This window comes from Anomaloglossus baeobatrachus, chromosome 2, assembly GCF_048569485.1.
Source record: "Anomaloglossus baeobatrachus isolate aAnoBae1 chromosome 2, aAnoBae1.hap1, whole genome shotgun sequence".
Taxonomy (NCBI): Eukaryota; Metazoa; Chordata; class Amphibia; order Anura; family Aromobatidae; genus Anomaloglossus; species Anomaloglossus baeobatrachus.
In genome coordinates, this window is record NC_134354.1 from 788,990,130 (window position 1) to 789,002,226 (window position 12,097).

Below are 12,097 nucleotides of genomic sequence, written 5' to 3' on the forward strand. Positions count from 1 at the left end.
GCATTGCAAATATATTTTTATTTTTATTTTTTGTTGGAATTTTCTCCATATAGGTATTTTCAGAATTAACTACCAACATTACATATAACAAATAATGCATATTTCATTCATCACATATGTTTTATCTCTGATTATGGAGTGATAATAAATCAAATTAAAATCACATAAAATACAAATCTATAAATATTAAATATTTCAACCAAAAAGATAAAAATATTTAATATTTTTCTCACATATCATTCCATACATATAGCAGTGCTCTGTATTTATTAGTTCATTGCTTCCCCCCCCCCTTTTTTTTTTCTCTCCTATATAAACTATGACTTTATTACTTATATATTTTAACATACACCCTTGTGCATATGGGATCATTTAATCTTTGTCCCAATCCTTATTCCACTTTCAGATGCAACTCATTTCATAGAAAAACGGTTGATCTCCTATAAGATCCTGTCTTTTCCCTGATCGTTCTTACCGCATATTGCAATTAGATTCTAGGAGTATTCCTTGCCACACACGGTGATCTGTTCATGCATGGGATTGCTCAGAAATGTTTCCCCTAATCCCGAATATAACGCACCTATATGAACAGTCTACTACTTTCCCATAGAATTCAAATTTTTTTTTTTTCCAGTTTTCATGATACACTAGAATCTAACATAAAATACATTTTGATACATTATGGAATCATTATCCTTATTCGTCAATTACACAAATAAATAAATGTATATTTTTGGACGCTCATATAATACGTCCTTTTTATGAATCAATAACAAATATTAGTTTATATACAACTACATTTAAGAAATAATGATAATGAATAAATAAAAAAATATATATATAAAGAAACAATAAAAAATCAAAACATAAAATTCATATTTTCCCTTTATTTTGGGATGATATAACAACAGGCAGCTTAGTGACTTATTATCACTCCTTTTCCTCATGTTTCTATATATACATTTCTTATTTAATTTATTTTATTTTACTCTTTCATTTTACTGCTTAGGTGCTTGTTCTCACCTTACTTTTTGATTCTTGCTGCTTTTTTTGTTTCTAGTGCTTTCTGCACAGCCTCCCATATGGGTCCCATGCGAACATACCTCATGCACATAAATACTTCTTATTCACACACATTCTTATTTACATATTTTTATTCTCACTTTTTCTTTACTTTTCCAATTTTTTTTTTTTTTTTCTCTTTCACATCCAAACAGGTATTTACCTTCTATGCAAGGGTTAAATCCCATCATGTTCTCATTTGCATTTTCCTGGGACTACACCCACCTTTTGTCCGCCCTTTATTCTCCATGGTAAGCTTTATATGTTTGGTTCCACTGTGTATTTTTATGCTTATGATTAAGGACGTATCCATATTCCAACTGTCCGAAACGCGTCAAGCCATGATGTTTTCATGGAACCGATGATGTTTTCTTGGATTTTTAATCATTGAATAAAGTTTCTACATTTTTATATATTTTTCGTTGGATTTATATTTTTGCTATCCTGGAATTGGTGCTGAGTCCCATCCTGTCTTTTTGCTATTGCCTCTACGGACCTGCCTGTCCGGTGGACATCCTGCATCCCACCTGAACTGAGCGGATACATATACGGGTGAGCTGAATAATGTTTTTTTCTGCAATCAGGATGAGCCTGGTAAAGGTCTGCCACAAAGGTCTGCTCTGCCACAACACATCAGACTCTCGCCTACCTTGGCAAGCTTCAAAAGGAACCTGAAGACCCACCTCTCCGTCAAGCCTACAACCTGCCATAACCCTCAGTCTGATACAGTGCCGCACTATCAGCTCTGTCCTCACCTACTGTATCCTCACCTATCCCCTGTAGACTGTGAGCCCTCGCGGGCAGGAACCTCTCTCCTCCTGTACCTGTTTGTGACTTGTATTGTTTATGATTATTGTACTTGTCCCTATTATGTACACCCCTTTCACATGTAAAGCGCCATAGACTTGATGGCGCTATAATAATAAATAATAATAATAAAAAATTGGCAAAATTGTTGCATCTAGTGGATGCGGCAATTGTGTGGCAGCTGTGGGCTTCTATTTCTAGCCTGGGGAGGGCCCAATAACCATGGGCCTCCCCAGCCTGATAATACCAGCCCTCAGCTGACCGCTTTATCTTGGCTGGATATCAAAATTGGAGAGGCACACACCATTTTTTTTAAATTATTTATTTAAATAATTTTTAAAAAGCTGCATGGGGTCCCTCATATTTTGATACACAGACAAAATAATGCGCACAGCTGGGGGCTGCAGCCCGTAGCCACCAACTTTAACTGTGCTGTGTATCAAAATACTGGGCATCCTACATAATTTTATTCAATTATTTAATTATTTTTCCACTCCACAACCAATAACAGATGCTGGAACGCCAACAGTCTGATTGCAATCAATCACAGATGCTGCCGCAGAGGATGGGGGACAGCAGTGCATATTAATGAGAGCTAATGAGAGGACCCTAAAGTAGGGAGACTCAATAACTAGAATGCTCCAGGTTTAATCTCTATTTTTGTCACAGCTGTCTCTCTGTTACTAGAGACGTGTGACAGGTCCTTGTCCTGAGTCTCTTTTAGCCATCAGAGACTCCTCACATTGAACATATTCTCTTTCCTCCAGTGCTGATAGGGTTAATGTCAGTTTTGCTTTGCAGCAGAGTATTTCTGGTTGGTAACACTCCCTTCCCCTATATATGGTTACATCTCCCAGTAGAGGGTGCCAGTTATTCTGTATCCATTCTGTAGCTTGGCCAGAAGGTGGAAGGAGCTGCTGAGTCTTTGTTGCAGTGTAGCTGGGAAGGCCGTGAAGCTGGGATTATCCTTTTGTTGTTTCCCCTGTCTGTCATACTTTCTCCTTCATGTGTTATTAGTGCAATGGTGGGACTAGTGATCCTTACCTTCCCCACTCACTAGCCAGGGTTTACAGCCATGTCTCTCAGAACCTCAGGTATTGCTGCTTGGCAACAGGTGAGGAACCTGTATAGCGACTCGCAAGGAGTGCAGGGTACAGTTGCAAGTAAGTGGAGGTGTACATCTTCCATTTCACTAGCGCCAGGGCCCGACATTGTTAAAGTGTCACCGCTGTTCCCCTGGTGTCGTGGTGAATACTCTGTGTGTGGTGTGTTTTTCCCCACGTCTATATGCCGGACCTTCCCCAAGTATATGCATGCTGCTACACCAATAGGTTCTGTTGAAAAGGCAGAGGCTGCAAGAGACATATGGCCGAATGTGCAATATAACAGGTATCTAGGGATGTATTCAATCTATTTGCAAATATAGGGCACTTAAAATTGTCACTTTAGGTGAAGCCGTCATCAAATTACATGTTTTTATTTTCGGCAGTATTGGTGGTAAGATGCTGCAAAAATGCAAGTAAGAAATATGCTGTAATTGCTGCAGCACACTAATTATCAGCTGCCGGCTGTGTCCCTGCCGCTGGACTCATAGACTGCTCTCCCCCTATAAATTAATTCTGTATTTTCCTTTTTTCTTCGCTTCACTGCTGGGAATTGTCACACGCTATCTGTTCAGTTTATTCAGTATTTTATGGTTTTCTCTCTTACATCTATGTCTTACTTTCCAGATTCACCACTAAGTGGCTGCTGCATTTCCTGCTTCTGCTTTTATACAGGCTCTCGTGGTCCCTCCTGATTGACTGCTGAATGCATCATGGAGTGATCCGCCCGGCCGCACCTGAGGTCATGCAATCCTTTTCTAACTGATGCAATCGCACATAGATCTAACTCATCGGCTTCATTGAATTTAAAAAAGTCAACCCAACTTCTACATGGTCTGATGTGAATTGATCCGCTCCTTTCTTCCACTTTTTTTATACTGTTGCCGCTTATATTTAGGGCCCTATGAAGTTTTTAGGTGGCACATTAGACTATCTCTCTATACAGCATGGACTTATCTTGGAACCGCTCTTATATCCAACCTCCTAAATTTGCACCAACTTACCCCTTCTAGTATCGCATGCATATGATGCTGTCAACTGAATACATGGAAATCAGCAAAACATGGGACAGTCACTCTTCAAAAATAAAGCCACACCTCCGATCTCTTCCTGACCACGTCTCTGTCTGCTCCCTGAACTTTATACGTTACCTCCCGGCTTCTGACCTTGGACCTCTTCCTGACTACATCTCTGTCTGCTCCCTGAACCTTATACGTTACCTCCCGGCTTCTGACCTCAGACCTCTTCCTGACTATGTCTCTGTCTGCTCCCTGAACCTTATACGTTACCTCCCGGCTTCTGACCTCGAACCTCTTCCTGACTATGTCTCTGTCTGCTCCCTGACCCTTATACGTTAACTCCCGGCTTCTGACCTCGAACCTCTTCCTGACTATGTCTCTGTCTGCTCCCTGACCCTTATACGTTAACTCCCGGCTTCTGACCTCGGACCTCTTCCTGACCACATCTCTGTCTGCTCCCTGAACCCTATATGTTTTCTCCTGGCTTCTGACCTCGGACCTCTTCCTGACCAAGTCTCTGTCTGCTTCCTTATATGTTACTTCCCAGCTTCTGACCTTGGACCTCTTCCTGACCACATCTCTGTCTGCTCCCTGAACCTTATACATTTTCTCCTGTCTTCTGACCTCGGACCTCTTCCTGACTACATCTCAGTCTGCTCCCTGAACCTTACCCATTACCTCCTGGCTTCTGACCTCGGACCTCTTCCTGACCACATTTCTGTCTGCTCCCTTATATACCTCCTGGCTTCTGCCTTGGACCTCTGCCTGACCACATCTCTGTCTGCTCCCTGAACCTTACACGTTACTTCCCGGCTTCTGGCCTTGGACCTCTTCCTGACTACATCTCTGTCTGCTCCCTGAATCTTATACGTTACTTCCCGGCTTCTGGCCTTGGACCTCTTCCTGACTACATCTCTGTCTGCTCCCTGAACCTTATACGTTACTTCCTGGCTTCTGGCCTTGGACCTCTTCCTGACTACATCTCTGTCTGCTCCCTGAATCTTATACGTTACCTCCTGGAATATGATTTTGGCTTGTCTGACTACCCTACTATTCATACTGCTCATAGTGTCTAGCATCACAATAACAATTGAAAACACCAGAAGAGGAGCAAGACCAGAAAGGAAAACTAAAGGACATAGGAACGATCAGCAAAAGGACTGGGATGAAAAGAGCCATAAATCAGTATACGGGAAACCAGAGGTCACAGGATTGAACCTCCAAATCAAGTCATGACACACATACTTATATACACCTCATTAAGGGAATCAAAGAGACATGGAGGAATCCCTGTTCTCCTGAGAGGTGAGGGTACCAGAGGGAGAGCAATGTGTTATTTGAATTTTTGGGAAAAGGTTAATTTCTACACTACATATTCCTACCACTAGATGGTGCTGCAGAATATTGGTTTACAGAATTGCTTACTAGCACACCAAGTGGACAGACATGGTATTGTAGGTAAATTATATCATTAGTTAGATATGGACCAAATGATATAGTTAAGGATATTTTATTTTGCAATGGCATTAATTACAACAATGTGCTGTGTTTTCATCAGTATCCTCCTCTTAATTAAGGTTCCAAGAGTTCTTCTGATCTCCTTAGTTCTTAGACAGTAAATGATGGGGTTCGCCATGTGGGGTACGAAGGTATAGAGGCAGAGGATGAGGACATTGACATCTTCATTGAGGATCAGTTTGAACTGATTGGCCACATACACAAATATCCTCGGGACAAAGTACAAGCCAATCACAAACAAATGAGTGGCGCAGGTATAAAACGCCTTCCTCCGACCGTCCGTCTGCGTCTGGGAGATGATCACCTTGATGATGACTCCATAGGAGAAGAGTATGAATGCCAACGGTAGCAGAAGAACGAACATGGCAATCCCGAAAATGATACGTTTGAGGACGGTCACGTCTTTGCAGGCCAAGGACAGGACCCCGGTGTTGGTGCAGAAGCAGCTGCGGATTCGATTATCTCCACAGAACGGAATACCGGAGTCCAGGAGGGCAATGGCCAAGGCGATGGCAGAGGTGAGAAACCAGAAGAAGCAGCACAGGAGGATGGTGCGCCGGTTGGTGATTATTGAAGGATATCTCAGGGGCTTGCAGATGGCCACATAGCGGTCAATAGACATCAGTAAGAGGATGTATGAATCAAAGCTCCCCAGAAAATGAGCGCAAAACACCTGGAACATGCATCCAGCAAATGAGATCCATCCGTCATCAAACCAATATTTGGCAATGATCTTTGGCAAAGTTACCGTGTCGAAGAGCAGATCAGAAATGGCCAGGTTTAGGATGACCACGTACATGGGCTGGTAGAGCTTCCGATTGCAAATAATCAAAGCGATGACTGTGCCATTGGAGAAGACGGATACGAGGTAGACCAGGAAAAGGGCAACGGAGACTGGGACATTGAACTTCTCTGCAATGTTTGGGAATCCGAGGAGAAGAAATCCAGTGTGATTAGCCATGGACCGGTGCAGGAGGGTCCTGAAAAATCCAGAGAAGGTCACAGTCAACATTGCAATCACTAGGAGACACTTTCCTAATTTAATCCTTCTCCCATCATTCCTCCGGATACGGCAGATTTATTTCCGATGCAGTGCTGGGTATAAGCTGCCAAAATACTGTATTTTTCGTTTTATAAGATGCACCAGATTATAAGATGCACCTCAAATTTAAAGGTAAAAAATATAGGGTCCGTCATATATTCTGGTGGTGTCTTACCGCAGGGGGGTGCTGGACTAGGGTGATACTGCAGACGCTGCGGTGGGGGCTGTGCTGGCTGTGGGCACTGTGCTGGCTGTGGGCACTGTGGTGGGGGCTGTGCTGGCTGTGGGCACTGTGCTGGCTGTGGGCACTGTGGTGGGCAATGTGCTGGCTGTGGGCACTGTGGTGGGCACTGTGCTGGCTGTGGGCACTGTGGTGGGGGCTGTGCAGGCTGTGGGCACTGTGCTGGCTGTGGGCACTGTGCTGGCTGTGGGCACTGTGCTGGCGAATGGCGCCCGGAGTTGGAAATGGCGCCCGGAGTCGGCGTATGCTCAGATTCAACTTTCGACTCAATGACAAGCCGAGATCTCATCTGTGCACGTGCCACCTCCAGGCACCATTTTCCTAAAGTCAACTACTGGGAGATAAATTTGCCGGAAACAGCATGTGCACAGATGAGATTTTGAGTCGATAGCTCTATCTGCGCACACACCGACTCCAGGTGCCATTATTTGAAGCGTGCACAGCCGACAGAGCATCTGGGAAACCCGCCACACCACCCTGTTCCACACAGCCAGCACAGCCCCCACAGCAGCCAGCACAGCCCCCACAGCAGCCACCACAGCCCCCACAGCAGCCAGCACAGCCCCCACAGCAGCCAGCACAGCCCCCACAGCAGCCAGCACAGCCCCCACAGCAACCAGCACAGCCCCTTCTGCAGCCAGCAGAGCCCCTACTGCAGCCAGCACAGCCCCCACAGCAACCAGCACAGCCCCCACAGCAACCAGCACAGCCCCAACAGCAGCCAGCACAGCCCCCACCACAGCCAGCACAGCCCCCACCGCAGCCAGCACAGCCCCCACAGCAGCCAACACAGCCCCCACCGCAGCCAGCACAGCCCCCACAGCAACCAGCACAGCCCCCACAGCAACCAGCACAGCCCCAACAGCAGCCAGCACAGCCCCCACAGCAGCCACCACAGCCCCCACAGCAGCCAGCACAGCCCCCACAGCAGCCAGCACAGCCCCCACAGCAACCAGCACAGCCCCTTCTGCAGCCAGCAGAGCCCCTACTGCACCCAGCATAGCCCCCACTGCAGCCATCACAGCCCCCACAGCAGCCAGCACAGCCCCCACTGCAGCCAGCACAGCCCCCACTGCAGCCAGCATAGCCCCCACAGCAGCCAGCATAGCCCCCACAGCAGCCAGCATAGCCCCCACAGCAGCCAGCATAGCCCCCACAGCAGCCAGCATAGCCCCCACAGCAGCCAGCACAGCCCCCACAGCAACCAGCACAGCCCCTTCTGCAGCCAGCAGAGCCCCTACTGCACCCAGCATAGCCCCACTGCACCCAGCACAGCCCCCACAGCAGCCAGCATAGCCCCCACTGCAGCCAGCACAGCCCCCACAGCAGCCAGCATAGCCCCCATAGCAGCCAGCACAGCCCCCACAGCAGCCAGCATAGCCCCCACTGAAGCCAGTGTGATGCCCTGGACCAGCCCGGGTACACAGGTAATTACACACACCACACCCCACCTTACAGGTAACATGCAGCCACCCTAGGGAACCCTGAGACGCCCCTCCCAGGTCCTGACGTCCACACCCGGTGGGGCGGAGTCAGGCGATTGGCCACGCTCACCGGAGTTCGGATGGCCTGGGGCGGGAACAAAAACAACAACACACAGGAGGAGTCAGTAGGAGAGTGGAGTTGACAGTGACCGTTGAGAGGAGAGAAGTGGGAACTGTCAGGGGCCTGGATAGGAGCCTAGGTACCCCTCACGCTCAGGAGGCAGACGGTAGTGGCTGCCTGCAGGAGACTGGGAAGATGACTGGTGGAACCGTAAGGGACCGGGACAGGGTAGTGACCCGCCGGAATCGAACCGGGGAACCAACTGGATACCGGAGTACCAGGCAGGGTACTCAGACCCTGAACTAATCCAGAAGCCACTGGATCTAATCAAATTAGCTGATTGCGGTCTGGACCACAGAGTCCTTTCCCACCCCAAGTCCCGTTAGAAGGCAACCGCCCAACCATTCCGGATAAGCGCCACCGCCAAGGGCCAGAGATCCAAAGGGCCAACGCCTGCGGGCAAATGGACTCCTCTGGCAGATACAAGTCGGGGAGTGGACTACCGTTGCTTAGGCATAGGAGTCAAAACATACTAAATAAGAGGTGCAGGAGAAAGTCGGACATTACCAACCTTGTCAGGAGAACACGCAGCCGACTGCGGGCACCGATCTTCACCGAACTTGGTTTACCAGTGACTCTTGTGTGGTTTAATCGTGAGTACAACAGTGCCATCAGGCACCGCGGCACTCCGCCCTGCACTCCCCGGCCCTCACCAACCGGGCCCTGGGACCAACACCCCCTACCCACGGAGGGGTCAACACCTAGCTGCGCCACTACACCGCTCCCGGGAGCCCCCCATACCTTCACTGCAGCGGTGGTGTCTACAATCACCACGACCCGTGGGTGGCGTCACGAACTATACTAACACCGCGGCTCCGGCCGTGAACCGTCCACCATACGCCCCCCCCTCCCTTTTCAGAGCGATGTGGCCCCCGGTCCGGAGGCGCTCGAGCCACCGACAACCCGAGCCCGGATCGGCGGGATAGCCAAGCCCCCAGGGTGGTACACATCGACTCTTCTGGCGTCACGAACAGGATCGACCCAGTCCACTTACCAGTGGAAGTGCGCCTTGAAGTTCCAGTCAGCGGCGTCCCGCTGAAAAATCTGAAGATCCGCCATCTTAAGCGTGAAAGTTTCCCACCTTCACCATCTTCCCCGAGAGAAAGGGCGCGAAAGTGAAGCCCCGCCCCCTGGGAACAGAGCGGTGCTGGAAAGAGAAGAAGTGCCCCGAAAAGACCAAGGGGGGCAGGCGAGAACTGTTTGTCATGTGACCGCATGGATAAAAGGCAGGGACGCCAGGACTTTGCCACCCGTCTGGTTCCTGGTAGCACAAGCTACAGTATGTCCGCCCTGTCAGACAAGCCCGAGTTCCTGGAGCCCGCGCCCGGCACAGCGGCGTGGGTGGAAGCCCGGACGACCCTGATGTGCTGCCGTCTACAAGTCCAGGTGAGGTACCTGTTGGAGCAGTAGGCAACCGAGATGGGGGAGATAGCCGCGGCCGTGCGGGCACGCGAGATGGAGGCGAACTTGGAGGAGAGGGCCAGCGACCCATGCCCCTATGTCCCAGAGGGCCTTGCCACCGCAGCTGAGGGACCCGGTCTGCCCCCGCTCCGCCTGTCGCCCCCTCCTCTGCCTGTATCGGTCGTTACCACTTTCCCGCCCGGTGAGCCACCCCCGACACTGGTGGCTAAACCACCCCGCCTGCCCGCGAAGACCCACCCATGGAGGCAGCCCGCGGATGGCCGTATGTGCGGCCCGCACCGACCCCGTTACCTTGGAAGGTGCCCATCCAGGAAGCGGTCCTGCCGGTCCCGGAGGAGCCAACGCCCCAAGAGATCCCGGCCCCGGCCATCCGCCCAGCCAAGAGGGAGGCAGCGGTGACCCGAAAGCCTGCCCGGCAGACAAAGCTGGCCGTGTCCCGACCCCAGGCCTCGGCTGAGGCGGCGCAGGGTTGTAGCTGCAAGGCAGCACTCCAGGCCATGACACAGCGGGGTTCCCCAGAGCTGATGCCGGTCCCAACTGGCATGGGGGAGCTCTGGCTGGGCCCGACCCGCGCGCCCGAGGGGCACGTAGACGCCCCGTACTGGGAGTGGCAGCAGAGTCAGCTGGGCCGGGAGATCGAAGCCCGGGAGAGGAGGAAGGCCGAGGTTCTGGCCGCACCATCAAGGAGAAGGAGAATCTGAGGTGTGCCACCTTCCTTGTGCGGGGCCCGAGGTACGAGGGCCAAGTCCGGTGTTTTGACCCCGACAGGGGATGGGGGTTTGTGTTTGAGCCTGGCTTGGAGAAGGAATTGTTTGTGTCCCGTCGGGACATGTACCCCCATCTGCCTATGGGCCACCCGGACCGTGACCTGATCCCCGGAGAACTGGTCACCTACACCCGCCACTGCGGGGAGAGGGGTTGGTTTGTCCTGAGCGTGCAAGGACGGGCACAGCATGAAGGCCCAGAGCGCTCCCATAACCCCTCCCCCACCGTACAGCCCCGGAGTCACCGTGGAGGCGGAGTACGAAGTGGAGGATGAGAGTGAAGAAGAATGCTAAGGTAGCGGATTCCCGTTGCCAAATGGACTTTCCCCGTTGGGACCCTACTGCCCGTTCTCGTTGGGACTGATGTTGCCCCCTTTATGTTTGCATGAGAAATCATGGACACGGCTGAGAACTGGCAAGCCACCCAATAACTGTTGGGCTTGTAAATAGTTGCCCTTATTTCCCTTCCCGCTATTGCCGGTCTCCAGAGAGGCTGGTTGGAGGACGGACCCGCAGCAGAACAGGCTGGGGTCCGGTCACCAACGAAATCGGTGACCATCCTCCGGGTCAGGGGTCCCCTGGACGTGGGGCCTCTGAGTGACTGCCGGGTGCGAAGCACCGTACCCGTTCCCGCTCGGGCATCCTGGATCAGTCCCGTTTTCCGGACTGGGGAAAAGGGGTGCTGCCCGTTTCTTAGGGGCAGTATCAAGGTTCTCGTTGTTTGGGGGGGAAAGCGGAAGGACATGAACCCGTAACCGTAGTAATAAAAATGTTTAAGTTGGTAACGTTTAAGCAGGTGCCTCCCATAAGGGAATTTTAAATATTCTTGAAAAATGTAAAAAAGTTATTAAATTTGTTCATGTTTCCGTTTTTCTCTTTTTGCAGTTAATAAAGAAAATAAACCGGTGTTGGTCGAGCAGCCCGCGGACGGTCTGCATTAAACCAAGGGGGAATGTGACGCCCTGGACCAGCCAGGGGTCACAGGTCATTACACACACCACACCCCACCTTACAGGTAACATGCAGCCACCCTAGGGAACCCTGAGACGCTCCTCCCAGGTTCTGACGTCCACAACCGGTGGGGAGGAGTCAGGCGGTTGGCCACACCCACCGAGGAGTTCGGATGGCCTGGGGCGGGAACAAAAACAACAACACACAGGAGGAGTCAGTTCAGTAGGAGAATGGAGTTGACAGTGACAGTTGAGAGGAGAGAAGTGGGGACTGTCAGGGGCCTGGGTAGGAGCCTAGGTACCCCTCACGCTCAGGAGGCAGACGGTAGTGGCCGCCTGCAGGAGACCGTGAAGACGACCGGTGGAACCGTAAGGGATCGGGACAGGGTAGTGGCCCACCGGAACCAAACCGGGGAACCAACTGGATACCGGAGCACCAGGCAGGGTACTCAGACCCCAAACTAATCCAGAAGCCACTGGATCTAGTCAAATTAGCTGATTGCGGTCTGGACCGCAGAGTCCTTTCCCACCCCAAGTCCCGGTAGAAGGCAACCGCCCAACCAT

The 12,097-nt window shown here is 50.7% G+C and overlaps 1 protein-coding gene across 1 annotated transcript in view; it reads right to left on the reverse strand.

Annotated features, from left to right (window-relative positions):
• Positions 1 to 5,501: 5,501 nt before the first annotated feature.
• The window catches only part of LOC142290760 (olfactory receptor 2AP1-like), a 36,206-nt gene continuing 29,610 nt past the window's right edge, over positions 5,502 to 12,097 (reverse strand). Inside the window, exon 2 of the mRNA XM_075334752.1 lies at positions 5,502 to 6,489. Coding sequence (XP_075190867.1) covers positions 5,502 to 6,470 — 969 coding nt within the window. The 5' untranslated portion in view covers positions 6,471 to 6,489. The remainder of the gene's footprint in view (positions 6,490 to 12,097) is intronic.